The sequence below is a fragment of the Chanos chanos genome, chromosome 14 (assembly GCF_902362185.1).
Source record: "Chanos chanos chromosome 14, fChaCha1.1, whole genome shotgun sequence".
Taxonomy (NCBI): Eukaryota; Metazoa; Chordata; class Actinopteri; order Gonorynchiformes; family Chanidae; genus Chanos; species Chanos chanos.
The window spans coordinates 7,699,279-7,720,979 of record NC_044508.1 but is presented as its reverse complement, the minus strand read 5'-3'; the positions used below and the strand labels follow the sequence as shown (position 1 = coordinate 7,720,979).

General features: G+C 41.9%; 1 protein-coding gene across 1 annotated transcript; it reads left to right on the top strand.

Annotated features, from left to right (window-relative positions):
- Positions 1-671: 671 nt before the first annotated feature.
- hk2 (hexokinase 2) lies at positions 672-21,499 on the top strand. The gene is made up of 18 exons (XM_030791805.1): positions 672-734; positions 2,947-3,109; positions 6,973-7,121; positions 8,456-8,575; positions 9,038-9,133; positions 9,591-9,690; positions 10,024-10,207; positions 10,714-10,875; positions 12,126-12,359; positions 12,926-13,230; positions 15,590-15,738; positions 16,149-16,268; positions 16,720-16,815; positions 17,495-17,594; positions 17,701-17,884; positions 18,538-18,693; positions 20,972-21,208; positions 21,352-21,499. The coding sequence occupies exons 1-18, from the start codon at positions 672-674 to the stop codon at positions 21,497-21,499; spliced, it is 2,766 nt and encodes a 921-aa protein (XP_030647665.1).
- The last annotated feature ends 202 nt before the right edge of the window (positions 21,500-21,701 follow it).

The window sequence follows — 21,701 nt, the reverse complement described above, 5'->3', positions numbered from 1 at the left end:
ATGTACTGAAAGAGCTATAGTTTTAATCTTGCCTTCCAACTCGCTTGCACCAAACAGGCGCCTTGCTCACCAGTGTGACCACAGTTTTGACTTAGATGAATTACAATTACATTTTGTTCCACCTAACTTGATATAGTGTGGCAGTTTAAGACCAAACTCAGAAAATGTATATACCGTAAGGCATATGTACCAGTAGATAACTTTAAATCTCTAAGAAATTAATTCATGACAGAATCTGCTGTTAGAGGAAGAGGAAGAGGAAGTCCTCATTCCCATGTTGTATCGCACACGATTAGCCCTGGACAAATTTAGGGGTGTATAAACTTTTCAACGGATTGTAATTTATTACGGTTCTTATAATAGCCCCAAACCGACCACGCGTAGACCACGAGAAAAACCACACCTTCCTTGTGACCAATGGATGGCATTGACAGAGGTGACGCATGATTACTCAAATTACTTGTGCGCAAAAAGTGGGTTGGATGTAAATTGATGACCTCACTGATTCCGACGCATAACCAGCTAACATCGCTAAATTCTTGGAATAGTACTGTAGTGTACTTAAAGAATATGAGTTGCTGATCAAAGTTTCATTTAGAGAGTAGTTAAAGGATATCGAATGGTCATAAGGAAAGTTACTTTATAGACAAAGACAAAAACGCGTTAAAACGATGATAGCTTCACATCTTTTGGCATACTACTTCACTGAGTTACACCATGACCAGGTGCAGAAAGTAAGTAACTAGCCACCTAACTACGAATCCCGGATTATACACTGTTTCTCGAAATTGAGTGTTTCGTCTACAGAGCCAAACTGTATACTTGTTGTATGAACTTGTTGATTTAACAGTATTTGATTCACCAGTTCTCGGGTTCCTTTTAAGAGGCAAAGTGAGATCGAAGTTTTAGAGCTGGATGTCTACACGTGTTTGCCTGTCTATGCAGTCATTATATCATACTTTGGGATGATTGTCATTATATATCTGTAACTTCAGCAGTTATCATGCTACAAATCTGGTTTGGGGTGATATAACTGGCTAATTAAACCACACGACATTAAGTGGCTAGATATGTTGTCGCAGATGAATTAATAAGCCTCATCACTCTCTGAAGCTGAACTCATTGAACCAGCTAGTCTTGGCGAATCAGCGCAGTTTCCGCATTTTTAGCTAATCGGCTGTTCAGTGCATGCTGGTACGAAACAATGCGATATGTTTTGTATTTTACTGTGTTTTTAGGCCCTATCTTACTCTTTTGGATCACGTTTGACCAGTATCACCATCAAGAAATTGTCTGTTTGTGGTAGATTTAATTTTTGGAGGATACCACTTAACCTTTACAGTGGCTGACCGAATTTCCCTCCTCTAAAGTTTGGTTCTCTGCCACGACGCAATCCACATCACTGGTTGTCCATTGAATCCTGAAACAGGAGAACCCTGTTTAGTGATGTGCGTCACCAAATTAGGTACAAATATGTTCACGACGTAGCTTTTGGTTGAAAATGGCCCGAAGCTTTTGGAAAACGTTTAATGCTATGAAGTTTCGACAAACAGTTGGTAACAGAATTCAAGGATATTCAATAGCGCTCTCTTTATTAATTCACAACACCATTCGTTTCAGTCATTTGAGAGGTCTAACCTTTTCCCTGTTCACAGTCCTCACTTTCTCTACTTGCTCATATAAACTTCTCAGCTATGGTCTCTAGCCTTCTGTAATGTAATGACAGAAAATATCAGTCATCGATAAAGTTTTCTAAACGTGGTGTTTCCACTGACCTTACATGTTTGACGTGTGTAAATATAGGCATGTGTGTTTTTCAGTCTTTTTCTGAGCCACACTCCGTTCATTGTTTCATTATCTGCGGCTGCATTCACTTTTGCACGTTGGATAATTCTGAAACTGAAAGGAGCTTTTGTGGTTGACTTTTATTCAGCGTTTGCGTTCCTTTTTTCTAAGTCATCTATTACATGCGTTTGCCAGTGTAACATGGGAGTGTGTAATTCGAGCCTCAGTGGTTCCGGGTATTTAGTGAGAAATGGTTCTGAGTACAGGAAAAGAGGGCGTATGCCTGTGTGTGCGCGCGCGTGTGTTTGTGTGTGTGTGTGTGTGTGTGTGTGTTTGCACGTACGTGCGTGTATATGTGTGCATGGGTGTGTAGGGGATATTACAGGATGTAAAAATGAGGAAAGATGATAAATCGAAACACACGGAAGTTAAAGAACATTCAGAGTTAGCAACAGCTTATATATGCATATTGATGATTTCATAGTTAGTGTTCTGCATTCAGATCTGTTAGACCTTAATAAGTTATTAGACTGATGTGTGTTTTCCATGTGATGGTGCTGATAGTGAGTGTATTGTAAGAAACAAGCGCAAGAAATTCGGCCAAACTTTTTCACTGAACCACTGAAGTCCTAAGTTAGTTTATTACTCATAACTACCCTCTCTCGTAGAATCATATGACTTTGTAAAACTGATGTCGAAACTATGGTGATGTTTTGTGTCCTCACATTGCCTTCTCAAAAAATAGAGGAAGAGGAACTTGTTTGTTTCTGTGAACTTAATGACCCCAGAGGGAAATGACAAGTTTTTACATGGAAACCAAGGCAATGTAGAATTTCAGTAGAAATGGAAGCTTTGTTGAGTCACAGGAATGTCCTCTACTTCATTTACTGTGCTTTCAGTTCTGACCTTGACATTATGACACCTTCAGCTGCAGGCCATTGCAAATGTTAAGAGACTGGAAGGTTCTTAGCTTTAATATTGTGTTAGGAAGAAAAGAAAAGGGTCCGTCTTTTTTGCTTGCAGTCACCTCCTTCATTTCCAGCATAATTATTCAAAACTCTTTTATAACTGTATAAAGCCTACCTGACACATGCGACCAAAAGGTATAAGAACATTTTAGATTTTAAACTTTGTCCATGAATTCTGCTCTCCTCCTCACAGGTGGACAAATACCTCTACCACCTGCGGCTCTCGGATGAAAACCTAATGGATGTTTCCATGCGGTTCCGGAGGGAAATGGACCGGGGCCTTTGTAGGGACACCAACCCAACGGCGTCGGTCAAAATGCTGCCCACCTTTGTGCGATCTACCCCCGATGGAACAGGTGAGTCAAGACAATAACAGATGCTTGAGGGTTTGGTGGAAACCTTAACCTTTGCATAACAATCTTTCTTCTGGAATGTTTTCTGTGTTGTTACATATTGCGCGATGGCTTTTTGAAGGTGGCAGCTTAAGGGCTTGTAGGGTGACATTAAACGATTATTCGAATGGAAAGGAATGGAGCTGAATTGATGAAATGTAATTGGATTAAATTGAGAGAGAAACAAACCACAAGCAGAGTGGTTTGTTTGTCTCTTGTGACTGTGCGAATGATCACACAGTCGTCACTTAATATGTGAGCACAACTGAAGCCTAGGCCAAGAACTTCTGTAGAAATTTGCTAGTTATCCAACACGAGGTGTGAATATTGTGATGGTTGTGGTCTCGCCTCTTTTTACAGGCCTGTAATAGTTTCCAGACCAATCATCTCTCAGATGAGAGCTTGGTGAGGAAACACGGGTGGAACCGAATCGCAGTCTGTGCTTACTGTCATATGGGTGTTAGGAGTGTGTAAGCATGTGACTGTTGAGAACCATACGGATCTGGGAAGAAACCGTGAAGTCATTTCAAAGTCCTGTTTGCCCTGCCTGTTTACTCAAGCATTTACCAACATGTTATAAAGCAGTTGAGGAGATAGCACTGTTTGTTTTAAGTGGAACTTTTTTTTTGGCTCAACTTTTTTTTTCCTCTCTCAGACGCTTTCACTCTCATCTTATCTTGACAGTGTCCTTAAGAAACACTGTCTTCATGGTCACATGTAAGACTGTCCTTGATTAAAAGACATAGCATTCCCCAGGGACCACATTACATGTGAATCACACCAGGCCCATTAAATGGGTTTTTATTTCAGTCTTTAACTCTCATGAAAAGTTCCTTATCTTTATGTTTTGACCTCACAAAGTTATGTCCTTCATTCATCTGTGTGAGGAGCAAAATCAGGAAGCTATCAGATGCAGACATCACATCTAATGGCTGGCTATTTGGTTGCCACGGTTACGGCAATTAGACCCGTCATTGTTTTTACAGTTTATTCATTTCGGTTCAAATGATCTGTTTTCATGTAATGCCTTTTAGACAAGGCTACAAATCAGCTTTAATGAAAGAGGATTTACTGGCCTGAAGATCTGCCCTATCTGACCAAACCTAAAGTGACAAGAGAAAAGGGAAAAAAAAAATCCCTCTGGGCTATAAGAGGATGAAAACCTTGAGGAAAAGCCAAGACTTGTAAGGGAAATGCAGTTTTCCCTGTGGTTGGCACGGGTTTGTTAGAGCACAAGGTTAGAATAGCTAAGTCTATTTTAGGGACAAGGGGTCAGAGAGATCTAGGAGATACACGATCCATCTTGGGATACAAGTTGTGTAAGTGCACAGAGGCTGTAAGGATTAAAGTTCATCCGAGGAAATTTCGACCAGAGTAAAACAGGTAGCTCATCACGCAGTGGGAGCGTGCCAAAGAGAGGCTGGCATGCAGGGTAGAGCTTTCAGGGACTGGCATGAATGACTGTATTGGTAGGTCGCCAGACATGCCCGTCCTGACTGGCCACTCGTCCTTTATTTGCGTCTGGGTCTCGGGGTCAGGTATCTTGCAGGAGGAGAGACATTTGGCATTTGTGCCAACTAATGTGGAAAACCTGCACTAGTGCTGTAGAAATTGTATGAATACTGTCCACATGTATGAATGGGTGTAAGGCACCAGTTTGTGGTTGGGCAGGAGGGCCTGTAGACATGTAGGTTAGCATGCGATCAGGATCTTTGTGGGAATTTACAGACGACAGAACTGACAGCGATGGGATCAGTCATCGGTCAGGAGAACGATATGTAAGGACTTAAATAAGATGTAAGTGGGTCAACAACTTGCAAACAAACCCTAAAAAAAACAGTTAGAGGAAAGCAAGGGAGAAGACAGGATTAGCGATTTCACAAGGAAGAAGTGTGAACGGGATGCATGGTGGGCTGAGTACAGTCAAGGAATCTTTGACAGGGATAGCTATCATTACATAACTGAAGGGGGTAGAGGAGGGTGGGAGGGTTGGAAGCCAGCTCAGGCGTGAAGGCACCCTGAGGCATCCACACCCTCCCAGCACATGTTAAAGGGAACGGGAGTGAAATTACACGTGACAGGAGGGCAACAGCGCTTGCCGTCCTGTTGATGCAGCTTCATCCCTTTTAACTATATAGGTATTCCTGGAGAAGAACGACAGGCTCAGGGAATATTTACTTGTAGGCTTGACGGAAGAACTATGTTTTCCGTCAAGGATTCAAAATTTAAATCCTGAACATTTGGAGGGAGGCTGTTCTGTAGCTGGGTTAGTTCTATAAAAAAAAAAGTGTTACAACCTTTTACAGTTCTAGGAACTGTCACATACCCTGTGCTTGGTGAATAGAACTTCAGAGATCTAAGAGACAAAAAGAATACATTTGGGTTAACATTGAGTAAGACCATTTTGAGAAGTAAAAAGCACTAATGGTCCATTTGAAATTTGACTTGAAGCCTGTGTAGAGAAGATATAACAGGACTAATTTTAATTCCCATTTTTAGCTCTGGTGAGAATTCACTCAGCTGCATTTTAAACTAGTTGAAGCCTGTTTAGAGACAGTAAAAGACAAACCAGGGAACAATGTATTGAGTGTTGGACTAGACATTTTAGCCTCACAAAGGGGCAGCACTGTTCTAAGTTTGGCAATGTTCCTTAAATAAGAAGTCTAAGTGTTTATTTTCTCACATAAGTGGGCCGCTCTAATGTGAGTATCAAATGATAGTCAATAGTAACACCCAAAATCTTTGATTACTTTGATAGGTACAACAGAGACACCATTGAAGATTAAGTAGCAGTCAGTTACCTTACTTCTGGCAGCCTTGGGACTAAAAATATCAGTACTTGTGTTTACTTGTGAGCTTAACAATAGAGTCATCCTGTTTCAGATGTCCTTTAGAATGTTTTGCATCTCCACTCAAAAAAAAAAAAAAAAATCATCCATTTTAACTGACATGTTCCTGCTGCGGGTGTGTTGTCATAGTGACAGTGTAAACTGATGCTGTGTTTTGCAAATAATATCACAAAGGGGTGGCGTACACAGAACAAAGAGCAGTGGACTAAACACAGAGCCTGGAAGTACACCATATCCAAGTGTATTGAGAGGACTTGTTATTGATGTACTCATCTGTTATGCTTGGGTTGATAAGCTCAGGAGAATACTTGTCCAGTTACTCCCATAAGATTTTCTGTCCTACTTAAAAGTGTCGTGGCCTGTGTAGTAAATGCTGCGCTTTTCAAGAATAAATGAAAAACTAATTGATGGCATTGATGTAGATTTGCGACACTTTAATTCAATACTTAAACTAGACCAGTCTCTGTGCAGTCATATTGTTGAAGTTCAAGAATGTGCATAGCTGGTCAGCAACAGCTTTCTTTGAGATTGAAGAGCTAAAAAAGATGATTTGACACAGGTTCTTAGTTGAACGAGTCACAAGGGTAAAGGGTTTCTCTTTAAGGGGAGGGTTTGATAATGGTTACCTGCTCACGACTTAAAGATGAATTTATCGTATTCAACAATGGTTTGTCATTTGATATTCAAAACTCTAGCAAGTCCATGTCTAACGGTTTAATCTGGATATGAACTGAATAATAGCTGATTCATAGTGGATACAGAATGCTTGATTGCTCCCTTTCACTTTCTCTTTATGAACGGCACACAGTCTTTATTAAACATCAGTTATATAGTTAGTAACAGTAGGTGCTCGCTGTGACCTTTGAGTCTATATATTTCATGGACGGAAATTCCCACACAGGAAATTGTGAAACACTCTTACGACAGTGTCCAGTAACTGTAAATGAACACACCCTGACCTCTCAATTTGACCTCCAGAAAAAGGTGACTTCTTGGCCTTGGACCTGGGTGGCACAAATTTCCGCGTTCTGCTGGTGAAGGTTTCAGAAAATGGGAAGCAGCGAGTGGAGATGGAGAATCAGATATACGCCATCCCAGAGAACCTTATGCGAGGCAGTGGCACAGAGGTGAGAGCTGGTCACATGTGTGGGACACATTAAAAGGAATGCTCCACCTGTACCTGAAGCTAAATATCACTATGACCCCTGGTGTGTGTTTGTGTGTGTGTGTGTGTTTGTGTATGTATTCGTGTGTCTATATATGTGTATATATATATATATATGTATGTGTGTGTGTGTATGTATGTATTAATACTGTAGCACTGTTAGTGCAACACAGCATGTGTTACTTAGTGTGTGTGAATATACAGAATTATAGAATTACACATAAATTTATAATTAGGGGTGTAATGATTTTGTATGAACTGTGGATTTTTTTTCTTCACCTAAGCTCTTGTGATTTTTTTTTTTTCCCCCTGAATGTGATGGAATACTTACCATGCGACGCACATATTCTTTAACTGAGGGGAGGATTATAACAGCTTAATGACAACTTTGACCCAGTAACCATTTTAAACGATGGCCAAACACGTCGTATCATTACTCAGGGCGTAAACAATATAAGCTATTTTGGAATATATGAATCCACATAAACAAGTAAATAAAATACACCTAATCTTTAGACTTCTTGAAAGTAGCGCATTGATCTGTGGAGAAGGTCAAAGCAGTTGATTATCATTTCACAGCTGTCATGAGGTTCTTTTTTTGATGAAATGGTAATTTTGTCATATGGTTCTCCCCCTGCTGGCATTGACAATCCTACTGCCTCATTTAAATGGCCTGAAATCTTGCAGTGATTTTCTTAAAGAACCTGGAAGGATACTAATGTTTAGATTTCTTCCACTCATTGAAGAGCCTTAAAATAACTGTTGCTCAAGTTTAGTTTTGTTTTTTCTTTTTTCACTCATTTTCTAAAAGAAGAAGCTTAAATAACAAGTACTGAAGATGAGTTTTCTTGAAGTCACTTTATTTGAAGAACTTTGTTGCGATTTGTATTAATTTTTTTTTATCCTGTTCGTCTTAAGTTTGTATATGTTTTTTAAAAAAAGAGAGACGTCACTTTTGAGTTGGATCAGTTTTCTTCCAACCCAAACCATGATTCAAACCAAACCATGAACAGAGCAAACCATTACACCTTTAATATGTAGAGTGCATCTGATTATGTATATTGCAACTGGATCTACAGCCTATACAACTATAAAAATGTTTGATCACCACGGTCTTTACATAATTTGCCACTGTTTTAGGTCAGAATACTGTTATAAAGACAGCAGCACTGAATATCTGTTGAAGACTTTTGGCAGGTTTAGTCCACTTGGTAGAACGTTGTGGAGCAATTGAGTTTTGTGGTGTCACAATCAACTGTACAGTCAAAAATATTTGATCAACATACATTTTCTCAGCTCTTTGACCACATCGCGGATTGCCTGGCCAACTTCATGGACAAACTTGGCATCAAAGACCGCAAACTCCCACTTGGATTCACCTTTTCCTTTCCCTGCCAGCAGAACAAACTGGACGAGGTAAGGACAAAAAAAAAAAACAACTAGGAGCGCAACAACCGAAGGACAAGACATTCTGGGGAAAAAAAAGAAAAAAGAAAAAAAAAAAGCTTTTGTGAAAGAAGTAATCTCTCAGTGAGCGGATGCTGTTACGGAACAGCATCTTCAGTCTTTCACTAACGCTGGAGCTCTATTTGAAACTTAAGTTTCTCCATCGAGTTAGTCCTTTTCATTGAGAATGAGTGGAGGATGAACATTCCTCAGGTTCCTGAAGAAGGTGATGTTTATTCTTTCTTTAATGACACCTCTGTCCTCCCCTTCATTTCATTCTCTCCAGGTAGAGGAGAGATGCAGGCGGCTGCTGTAACTTCAAAAATAGCCATAACGTAGAGTGAGAGAGAGAGAGAGAGAGAGAGAGAAATTAGAAGTCGGTCTAATTAAAATGTTATCCAAGTTACCATGGTTGCACATGTCTTGCTGCAGAGTATCCTGGTGTCATGGACCAAGGGCTTCAAGTCGAGCGGCGTGGAGGGCAAAGACGTTGTCAACCTCCTACGGCAAGCCATCAAAAGGCGAGGGGTGAGGAAAAAAAAAAAAGAGAGAGAGGGGGAGACGCACACACACACACACACACACACACACAAAGCATGACTCACAGTTAATTATTGCTGGCTTGAACTGAATATAAAAACCACCAAAGCAGGTTTGGATTGAGTATGACCTTTATGTACATGTATGGAACAGTTTTTTTTTTTGTTGTTGTTTTTTTTTTTCTCCCCTTAATTTATTTTATAAAAATCACTTATCGGCGCCACATGTCGAAACCCCTCCCCCAACCCCCACACCCCACCAAGTTTGGAATTTTTTTTACTGTTTTTTTTTTTTCTTTTGCTTTGTTTTGATTTTTGATAAAGTGGCTGCTCTACCCTTAGACTAATGTGTTTACTTGGAGGTTCTTCACACATAAACCGCAGGATGAATAATGGGGCGGCCTAAGTGGTTTTTTTTTTTTTTTTTTCTTATTTTATTCCTGCAGGACTTTGACATTGACATCGTGGCCGTGATCAACGATACAGTTGGGACAATGATGACCTGCGGTTACGACGACCATCACTGCGAGATCGGCCTTATTGTCGGTGAGTCATCTCCCGCGGACAGACGGATCAATGTGTGTAGCGTGTGAGGTTAAAGATACAAAACAGCTGTCGTTTAGGCTAGAAATATCACGCACATGGAGGGTGAGTGGAAAAGGGATTCGTTTCAGGTCGTGACGTTGCTTAAGAAAAAAAAAAAAAAACAGCCAAGGACTTATAATAAGGAAATCATTAGATAATTAAAATCGCGAGTCTACATAACACAGAGTGGAGGTGCCTGCAATTTGATGCATGCAGATCACTGGCTGGAAACAAGCATGGGCATGTGTTTGTGTTTATTTATTTATTTATTTATTTTGTCCTGCTGTCTCACAGGCACGGGCACCAACGCATGCTACATGGAAGAAATGCGACACCTGGAACTCGTGGAAGGCGACGAAGGGCGAATGTGTGTGAACATGGAGTGGGGGGCATTTGGGGACGACGGCGCCCTCGACGACATCCGGACAGACTTTGACCGCGAGATAGACGCCGGCTCCCTGAACCCCGGAAAACAGCTGTGAGTGACTGTCACACGTTTTGCTCGGAGCCATGACACTGGATTGTAATTTGAAGAAATTTCATTAACTCTTACTCTTTTTTTTTTTTTTTTTTTTGTAATCGGCCTTGAATATTAATTGAATTTTCATCCTTGTATCACAAAATGAGTTTTAAAATGTCTCTTCAAACTTTTCACCATTTAATTTAAATATTTGTACAAGATGTAAACATTTGGGCCAGAATTAATTTGTCTTTGTGCCTGCCAAATTTAAAAAGTTGCTCATCTGCTGTGAAGCTTAGCGTAGAAAAATAACAGTTTAATTTTTGATGAGCGAAGCTTTTAAGTGAAAATGTTCATTCTTAGACCGAACGATGGTACACGCAGCACATGTTTGCCTTTTGTCACTTGAGAGAAATTTAAAAAAAAACAAAACAAAAAGAGACAGAATGCAAAACACCTCTGTGTGTCTGTGTGTGTGTGTGTGTGTGTGTGTGTGTGTGTGTGTGTGTGTGTGTCTGTTGCAGGTTTGAGAAGATGATCAGTGGGATGTATATGGGAGAACTTGTGCGCCTCATTCTGGTGAAAATGGCCAAAGACGGTCTTGTGTTTCAAGGTCACACAACCACTGACCTCTTAGCCACTGGACACTTTAAAACCAGTTACGTTTCTGCCATCGAGAACAACAAGTCAGTATCTTCACCCAGATAAACATCTGTCAGAATGTTATTTGCTTTAGTACAAACTTTCTCAACTTTCTTCGGCTGTCTGTCTGTCTGTCTGTCTATATGTCTATCTATCTTACTAGCTGTGTCTATATATATATATATATATATATATATATACACATACACACACACACACACACACACACACACACACAAACAATCCAGTATTTGTACGTGTAGACGGACAGACACATACAAAGCGACAGATGCATATTGCCATTTGGGAACTTGATGAAAGGCTGGCAGTTACAAGTGAATTGGAATTACCACTGGCAAACTGAATGGTCAGCTTGACTTAGACACAGTAACTGTGTGTGACTTATGAGCAGGTACGAAAGGATGATTGCTATATTTATGAAATTATGTTTTTTTAATACCATGTAAAATGCTTGGTTTGAGGCTGTTTGGGTAATTCAGTATGTAAATGCTATTCTGAAGCCCTCTGCAATTTGCAGCTGCCCACCTCTCCTGTATTAAAATACTTTTAAAAACAGACTATTTAAAGTCTATGCCTGACCGGCCTTGGTGATTAGTGCTCACCTACTGTCTGCTGCCAGAAATTTCTGCAAGTCGGTGTTAGAGCAACAAACCATATAACATAAAGCAACAAACAAACCCTCTACTTATGTGCAAATGTTGCTGGAGAACTCCACAGAATTCCAACAGGCACTGGTCAAATCAGGTTGTGTGCGTTGGCTTGCATTCGTTCTGGATATTATGTTAGTTTTGACACATTGTCATTAAAAAAGAGGAACGTGATGAAAGAGAGTTCGGCTATGATGACAAGGATGAAAAGCAGTCATCTGACACTTCAGTGGAGTCAAACAGACAGCTCAGTGTCAGCGAGGTCAATCAAATCTGGTTCAGTTTTGTGGTTTGTAAACTGCTTGTCTTTTTCTGTCAGTTATGTGTTCCTGAGGGGGAAAAAAAATCAGAGATTAAGAAAAAGGGGGAAGTCTATCAGTGCATTTGTTTTAAATCCATCTCTGCCTTCATTCAGAGCTGAACTCTAGTAAGCTTAACGCTAGCAGGCTGAACACTAGTAAGCTGAACGCTAGCAGGCTAAACACTAGTAAGCTGAACACTTGTAAACTGAATACCAGTACGCTGAAGTCTGTTATACTAAACTCTTACTTGGCTGTCTGACCTTGAGTGTTTGTCGAGTGGATATGGACGTGAGTTAGTGACACAGGTTTCCCCCTCCCCCGTAGGGACAATGAAGGTCTAGCAAATGCAGAACAGGTTCTGAGGGGTTTGGGACTGGAGCCCACCACAGAGGACTGTATCATCACTCGGCGGGTTTGTCAGATTGTGTCCACTCGAGCCGCCCACCTCTGTGCCTCCACGCTAGCCGCGGTTCTACGGCAGATCCGGGACAACAAGGCCGCCGAGCGGCTCCGAACCACCATCGGAGTGGACGGATCCGTTTACAAGAATCACCCACAGTAAGTCTCCTTTGACTGTCAAGTGGCTGTCATTTGTAGTACATCTTGGACCCGCATGTGGCAGATCATTGACTGCTGGGAAATGTATGCACAGTGATGTATGCACAGACAGTACTGCTAATAAACATCATATAGAAATGTGAAATAATAGCACGGTCGGTCTGCTTGGCGTCCTCACAGAACATGGATTCGAAGTTTTGTGTATTGAGAGAAATGAACGCGAACAGCGATTCCCGGTTTATTTCATTTTGTAGTTCAGCTCTGACAATTAGTCGGGGGGGGCATTAATCCACAAATACACATCCTAACTCACAGACTGTTGTGGATACAAAGAGATTGAGAGAGACTTGTCTTCTCTGCTGTTTTTTTTTGTTGCTTTTGGTGCTGTCAAATAATTGTTCCGGTCCAATTCGCTCTCTAGCTCTTTCCCTTTTTCATCCCCCCCCCCCCCCCCGCCGCCTTACTTTAGAATGTCATTACAGGTATGCTGTTACTGACTTTTATCTCTTGTATGTTACCCTCGTTCTCTAAACAACCCCCCCCCACCCAATCCAATCCCACTTCAGATTCGCAAGGCGGCTGCATAAGATGGTGCGGCAACTGGTGCCAGACTGTGACGTGCGTTTCCTGCGCTCCGAGGACGGGAGCGGAAAAGGCGCTGCCATGGTAACGGCCGTGGCATACCGGTTAGCCACGCAGCATGCAGAGCGTCAGCGTGTCCTGGACTCCCTGCGGCTCAGCAGAGAGCAGCTCTTGGAGGTGAAGAGCCGAATGATGAAGGAGATGTGCAGGGGTCTGTCCAAGGAGACGCACTCCTCCGCCACCGTCAGAATGCTGCCCACGTACGTCCGTGCCACTCCCGATGGAACAGGTGAGCAGAGGGGACGGTCTGAGAGGACGTCAGCTATTCTGTGTTTGGTGCGAGTTCAGTCGGGCAGACCGTGATAATAACTTGACCTTAATATGACTTAAAAAAAAAAGAAACAGATCTACAGTCACCTTGAAACAACACTGTAACCATCAGAACAAGGATTCTGTAAGTTACTTTAGTCACCTAAACATAATCTGCAGACAGGCTGACCTGTAATATCTTATAATACGTAAGTATACCAAGTACCCATCCTAACTAAAACTTAGGTCCAACATTTATTTATATGCAATACCCAATCTAAATGTACCTAATGTCAAACCTAATTAGACCTAATTCCCAATTCAGTATACCAGGAATCTGAGGGAAACACACCTCTTACATAGCCTAAAAGGTCATTTAATACCCCATCAAAAACGAGTTATTGGCTTATGACACAACTTAAACATATCCCATAACTCACTTATAGGAAGAATGAACATGACTATGCACTTAAAAACTGGATAAAAGATTAAGATAAAATCTCCGTGATCGTGCCCACACAGACACTGTGAGCAGTGAATTTGACCCCCTGCATTTAACCCATCCTTACACACCAGCAGTGAGCACACACAACCACTAGGCACAGGCGCAGTTGGGGGGTGTAGTGCCCCGCCAAAGGGTGCTTCGGTTGTGGATGTTTTTTCTGCCGGTCCTGGGAATCGAATCGGCGATCTTTCGATCAAAAGACCGCTTCTCTAACCCTTAGGCCACAGACTGCCCTCAAAGAACGATGCTGGCCTATATGGGGTACATTTAAATTTTTTTTTAAAAAATTGAAAAAATAACCTAAATATGGCATGTGGAGAACTATTAAATAAGCTGATGTCACGGATCAAAAAGCAAGAGGCCAAAATGAGGGGCAGTAAAATGTAAAAGTAGATATTTTCCTCCGCCCTGCCTGCAGGTAACCTGCACGATCGACCCAAACTCAACAATAACCATGCACCGCATTCTGATTCGGGTCTCTGCCGTCGACTAATTCTTACTTTTCTGAGGTAATTTGGTTTTTCTGAGGTAATCGCGTCGTGTAGGGGTGGAGGGATGCGGCGTCTGGAGGAAGAGTGTGTGGCGTCCATTGCATTTCTGGGCTTGGGGGAGGTTCTGGTTCAAGTGAGATAAGAAATACTAAAAGGCCACTTCTTTAAAAAAAAAAAAAAATTCAGACCTTCACAAACTACTTGGGGGTAAACATTAATCTTCAGTCTGCACACTCAACAAAATAAACCAAAAGAAATAAATGTTTCTGTGTCTTTTTAGAAATTAGAGGTGAGGTTGATGTGTTTCTTTCTCTCTTTCTTTTTTTCTTTTTTTTTTTTTTAACATTTTTTTCCCTAAATAATTCACATGTACTCATTGACTTTAGAGAGCCAATACATATGAACTGCATGTGAAGCCATCAAAACTGCTGGGAAAAAAAACTCTTGGCTACTCTTGAGTTATTTTCCTTTTATATATTTTATATACACAGAAAAAATTTTAAAAATTGGACAGGCCTGTTGAATATACGATTTACCTCATATAACTCATTTAGAATCTCACTTAAAACGACGTAACATCAGAGAAATAGTGGGGGTACATTAGCATTTATTTAAAACCTCAAAAGAAAGAAGAAGTTTAGTTTGAGACCAAGTCATAAGTCTCACTCTGTTGACCCACCCTATAGTCTGCTTCCTTTTTATCAATTTCAGTAAACAAAGAGGTGACCTATACTAACATTAATAATATGCTTTTATTCATGGTCTGGGTACTAGCTCAGTAGACATAGCATGGATAATCCTGGGAGCTGGCTTATGTTAAGCATAAGAATGAGAGAATGAACTTTGACAAACGTGTTTTTTTTCTTTATATTGACCCGTTATTGGATGCATCACATTTGCTGTAACTGCTAACTAATGTGAAAATAGTTTGATTTTTAAAATAACTCTCTTTTTCCCATAAGTTGCATAAATGATAACTGGTTAAGTCATACAAGTGGGAGGTTTCACACATAGTGTTTTAGAAATGGCTGCCAGAGGTATTCTTAATAAAGCAATGGTGGATTTCTAGTTTCTCACCTGTAGACTTTTAATTTCAGGTAAGGAGGGTAAAGAATGGCGTCATTTGTCAATTGACTTTTTTTGATTCACTTAAACACAAGTGTGTGTAAATGTGTGTCGGAGCGTCCGTGCGCGTGTCGACTCGTGTGTACATTAAGGAGTACGTGTGCGTGTGCTTGCACAGAAGCCTGTCTGTCTTGGTTCTAATAACAGATAAAACTGCTTATATAAAATTGTGACGTTTTTGTTTGGTGCGTATTTGTGTGTGTGTGTTTGCCCTTAAGAGCGAGGAGAATACTTGACTCTGGACCTTGGCGGAACAAACTTCAGAGTGCTCTTAGTTCGCATACGCAATGGAAAACGCCGCAGTGTGGAGATGCACAATAAAATTTATGCCATCCCTCAGGACATCATGCAAGGAACAGGAGAGGAGGTATGTTTGTGAAAGAGAGAAAGAGAGAGGGAGGGAGAGGGTGAAGTTTGTCCAGGAGAGTTCTGCTCCTTGACCTGAGGCCTCTGATTGCACAAACTGTTGTCATCCATGAAGTGTCACCGGAACATTCAAGTTTCTTTGACATCAAAGAAAGTTTCAGACACAAGAGCTTTGAATCCTTGAGTCTGACATTCACTCAGAGAATCCTCTCAGAGATGGACTTTTTCACTGGGGCTCTTAAAATGCCAGCTGATTCTGTAAAGCTGCCTTTTCATTAAAAACAAAACAAACAAACAAACAAACATGCAAATGTAATTGAATGTAATTGTGGCCCGGCAGGGGGTTTGAGCCGGTGCGTATGCTTATGTGGTCGTGACCTCTAATCGCTGCGTCTTCTGTGTACCGCACAGCTGTTTGATCACATCGTTCACTGCATCTCTGACTTTCTGGAATATATGGGCATGAAAGGGGCAACGTTACCATTGGGGTTCACTTTCTCATTCCCCTGCAAACAGAACCAACTGGATCAGGTAACACACATACACAGACACGCACACACACACACATGTGCACACACACATACACACAGACAGAGAGGGGGACTTCCTTGAGGGGACTTCTCTTTGACTTTCACTTTACTGTAGTTAAAGATTAACAGCCTCAACTTAAACATAACCGAGCAAGTATGGGCACTCTGTACCAAACATGTATTTTATTTATACATGTCTTATGATGAGTGGAGAACCTAAACCCACACACATTCACACAGGCTTATGTACATATGCACATACAAACTCAAATTCATTATGCAAGCGCACGCACACACGCACAAACACACACACACACACACACACACACACAGGCAAGCAGGCACACACACACTGCATGATACACTCCATTATTGATCCCACCTACATTGGGTCAGGCTCTGTGTCCATGTGCTAGTACTGCATTGCTTATGTTTTCTCTTATTCCTCTAAGGGCATCTTGTTGAAATGGACCAAAGGCTTCAAAGCCTCTGGATGCGAGGGGGAGGATGTAGCCACGCTACTCAAAGATGCCATCCACCGACGAGAGGTCTGATTGCCTTCCCATTGTGCTTTCTCTCCTGACCGCCATGCTGAAAATGTGAAAAAAAAAAAAAGCCACTGTGTGAAGTTATCAGCTGTAATTACTCACCTATTCAAAACAGAGAAAGAAAATAATTAGCCCAGTTCAGGCAGAGACAAAAGGTGCTTTCATGTCTTTAAGTTGCTCTCTCTCTCTCTCTCTTTTTTCTTCTCACATGTCGGAGCGAGGGGTTGAGTTCTCTCTCTCCCTCTCTCTCTCACACGGTCACGCACCTCCCCACTTTTCAATTCAATACAAAAAGATTTAATTGGCATGACAAATATTGCCAAAGCAATACTGAAATATATACATTCCCCATACACACATGATTTGCTATATTTTGAAAGCAAAAACAAAAAGTTAAGTTCTGTATTGATCACACACACACACACACACACACACACACACTAGGAACAGTGAGCAGTGAAATCCAACCTTTGCATTTGACCCATCCTATACACACACACTAGGAGCAGTGAGCACACACACATTGGGAGCAGCAAGTTCAACTCTTTCTCTGAGGCACATATAAACTCAGAAACCTTTGCTAACACACACACACACACTTACACTCTTTTTATCTCTTTTTGTGTCTCTCTCTCTCCCTTTATCTCTGTCTCTCTCTGTCTGTCCCTCTCGGCTGCAGGAGTTCGATCTTGATGTCATCGCCGTGGTGAATGACACCGTTGGGACTATGATGACCTGCGGCTATGAGGACCCTCGGTGTGAAGTGGGGCTCATTGTAGGTGAGTGTGCTACCATCAGCCTAGGTGTGTGTTTGTGTGTGTGTGTGTGTGTGTGTGTGTGTGTGAAGGCTCTCTTACTCACACTCTCTCTGTCTGTGTAACCCAGGTACAGGCACCAATGCCTGTTACATGGAGGAGATGAGAAACGTGGAGCTCGTCGAAGGAGACGACGGCCTCATGTGCGTAAACATGGAATGGGGAGCGTTCGGGGACAGCGGCGAGCTGGACGATTTCCTCACCGATTTCGACCGTGCGGTAGACGAACGCTCCACCAACCCCGGCAAACAGATGTACGTATTAAACCAATCACATGGAAACCCTAAAGTCTCTCCTTTTTTGCCTTTTATCCCTTTTTTGTCCCAATTAAGTAGTGGCCAGTTCCCTCGTCCTTCTGATCCCTGTTGCTTGCACAGCTCCTATGCTGGCCAGGGAGGGTGTAGATGACCTCATGTCTCCTCTACTCCATGTGGAGTGGCTTCTCTTCTCCTGTCTATGGAGAATTTTTCTGGGAAGCCATACACAGACTATACTCCCCAGATCTGTCCGCCGCTAATCTCGTGCCCTTCACCAAGCAGCAGGAGTCGCTATCACAGCAACGGGAGACCATCTCCTGCTAGCTTCCCGTATGCGGACAGTGCCAATTGGCGCGCTAGCGTCTTTTCCACCGCTCTATCCAAGCCCCCTTCAACCTTATACTTCCAATCAGTAGAACGGGTTGAATAAACTATAACTGCATGTAATTTAACTGCATCTTTGCAATGCCGTTTCCGAAGCCAAGCTAATGTTTGTAAGCGAGACATTAGAATGCCCTCTTGTGTATCGCGGTGGTATTGTGCATGGCTTAAGGCTACGCTTGGTGAATCAATCTCCAGAACTCTAAATTGATTTCATGGCTGAAGTCACGGCTGTTGAGCTTGTGCCATTTCGCATTCCTTTCACGCAGGTACGAGAAGATGATCAGTGGGATGTACCTGGGAGAGATTGTGAGAAACGTCTTGCTTGACTTCACCGCTAAGGGCCTTCTCTTCCGTGGGAAGCTCTCAGAACGACTGAAAACCCGCGGCATCTTTGAGACCAAGTTCCTCTCTCAGATCGAGAGGTAAGTTTGATTTCTGACACGTGCTAAGGTCACTGTGTTGGAAACTTGTGTTGCTGCAGAACGTGTGTTTTAAACTGAGGGGCTCTTTTAACAGACATTTAAACAATAGAGTGAATGTCATTTGTGATTGTTAATAGGAAGTTTAGCACCATTTTGGCTAGAATTCCAACTGTCATTGAGATGATGGAGGTATTTTAATTCTGAAACGGAACAGAATCTGTAAGTATAATTCTACACCAGTCAGCTCTTGGAAATCGGTTTCAATTCCATGGCTGTTAATTTTTTTTTTTTCTTCAAACAGGAGTCTGCTAAAATGAGGGCTGAAATAAAATTGTAAAATAATAGAAGCCATTGTTGTTAAAAGCAGTTTGGTGGGGGCAAAAAGGGTCTTTTCAAAGGCGATTTAAAAGATGAAACAGATGGGCTTTATAATGGTCAGCCATTAAACAGGTCGTAGTTCAAATCAACTCTCTGTTGTTCCCCTGTAGGCATGTAGGACGACCTTCAGTTCTCTCAGTCTAATAACTCTTCACTGGGTGTCTTCAGTTTGAATTTAGTGGGAGAGAGGGACCATCAGAGCAGATATAGTCATATATTGTACATTATATATTTATGTATATTATATTAATATTATACATATGTTATTTCCTTCTTCAGTTTAATATATGTATTAAACTGAAAAAGGAAACTGCTTTTTGAACTTGAAATTGAGCTATTTAACATTAGTTACCTTGTGTGTTTAACACCTTTCTCCGTAAAAGATTTAAACGTTTATTTCTGTTAATAGCTTTGCTCAAATACAAGACTTCCAGAATGTTCTTTGAGAACTCTCAGTCGATATTTACCTCTTGATGAGTAAACATTGTTTGATTTTTCAATTTAAAAGCAGAATGGTACGAGACCCAGCGAGGTCAAACTATTGAACATACCATTTGAAGCACAGTGCCGCTAGCCGCTAACTCTTCTCAACATTCAAACTGCACTCCATCAAGTTCCTAGCGGGGATCGGTGCCTCTTTTTTTTTCTTTCTTTTTTTTGGGCTCCAAATCTAAAATCCTGTCAAACCTCTGTTTACTCTCAAAGACTTGTCAGGTGTTGTCAAGGGGAAAAGAAGCAAAATGAATGGATTTTCTCCCCAAGTCAAATTTGTCTGTCTCAAAAAAGAAAGAGAAAAAATATTTGGATGATGTGCTTAGAATGAAATGTAATGTAAAGCGTAACTTTCTGAGATGACTGAAGTCAGTGACCGATTGCTCCAGAGACACATACTGTGTGAATGGAATATATACAGTTAAACTACAGATCTCAACACTGTGTGCAGTTTTTTTTTTTAATCATTCTTTGTTCATCTCTTTTATCTAATTAAAAGTAGTCTAATTGGAGAATTTAGACCAAGGACGCCCAAATCCGGTAATGGAGCAGAGTCACAATTATAATATGTCATAACTATGCTGTTCAGCTCTTAGTTAGAGGCTGATTTGTTTTTATTGTGGGGGGGGGGGCGGTGTATGAACTCTTGGGCCAATCAGCAACCGCAGCGGTTGGCTGATACGAAAAGCAGCGTGACTCTGTCCCTCTGGGAATGGATTCGGACACCCTTTAGACAGATGAGCTGCCAGGTCTATAGGGGGTAAAAGACGGGATCTGCACAACACAACGTTTGCCATCACCGTGTTTATGTGTGCTGTTGTGATGTGATTGGCCAAGGTGATGTTTGCCAGGTAACAGCAGGAGAGTGGGCAGGTTGTTAAGATCGTGTTGTATTGATTGGACTAGAGAAATGCTCACCCCCAGATTTTTGATTTGTCTGAAAGACTGAGTGTACGGCAAGGCAAAGTGCTCCAGTCAAAATAATTAACAGGCATTTAAGTCTTCCTTTGACCGGTGTGCCTGCGCAAATCGATCTCGTCCACTCATTATTAATCATTTCCCAAGTCAGTGCTAGCTGCTTGTGAGGCTTTTGTGAAATGCAATAAAACGCGGATCAAATTGAATTAGCGTCTGCTGATGTCTTCATGCATCGTCTAATCTTTTGTTTCAATTTATCGCTCTGTCCTTCTCTTCTTCCCTCTCTCTCTCTCTTTTCCCTCTTCTCACTCATTCTCTTTTGTTCGTTTTCTCTCTCTCTCTAACTTCCCCTCTCTCTCTGTCTCTCTCTCTGTCTGTGTGTCTCTCTCTCTCTGTCTCTAACTTCCCCTCTCTCTCTCTCTCTCTCTCTCTGTTTCCTTCTCTCTCTGTCTGTCTCTCTCTCTCTCTCTCTCTCTCTGTCTCTCTGTAGTGATCGTTTGGCTTTGAGGCAGGTACGGGCTATTCTCCAGCACCTGGGTTTAACCACCAGCACTTGTGACGACAGTATCCTGGTGAAAGAGGTGTGCAGCGTGGTGTCTCGCAGGGCAGCCCAGCTCTGCGGTGCCGGCCTGGCCGCGGTGGTGGACAAGATCAGGCTGAACCGAAATCTGCCGCACCTGAAGATCACGGTGGGGGTAGACGGTACTCTCTACAAACTGCACCCGCAGTAAGTACCGAATTATGTCCTCAGAGATCAGTCTATCTGGTCAACCCATTCGTTCAGACTTATCTGTGAAATGTTCGCGTCGCGCGTTTTTGGGCTTTGCGGCCTAGCCTTTCTCACTGTTGGCTCGTCTCCGTCTCCCGCAGTTTCTCCACAATCATGCGCGAGACGTTGAGAGAACTGGCGCCGGAGTGCGACGTGACCCTTCTCCTGTCGGAGGACGGCAGCGGAAAGGGCGCGGCCCTCATCACGGCCGTGGCCTGCAGAATGAAGGACGCTCAGAAAAAGTGCTGAGTCATTGGAGGACAACAAAGGGAAAGATGGAGCGACAAAAAAAGGGAAAATGAGAAACTTGGGAAAAGAAAAAGAGGTGCAGCGGGTTGGAAAAAATAAAGGATGAGAGGGTGGGAGGGGAAAAAAAGAAGAGAAAGGACTGACTTTTTTTTTTTTTTTTCCCCCCTCTTTCCCGTGCCATTCTCACTGTTCTGTCAAAGGA

Coding starts and splice junctions, on each gene's coding strand:
- hk2 (XM_030791805.1), top strand. CDS start 672: ATGATAGCTTCACATCTTTTGGCATACTACTTCACTGAGTTACACCAT. Junction 13,231..15,589: donor TGCCACTCCCGATGGAACAG/GTGAGCAGAGGG, acceptor TTTGCCCTTAAG/AGCGAGGAGAATACTTGACT. Junction 18,694..20,971: donor TTCCTCTCTCAGATCGAGAG/GTAAGTTTGATT, acceptor GTCTCTCTGTAG/TGATCGTTTGGCTTTGAGGC.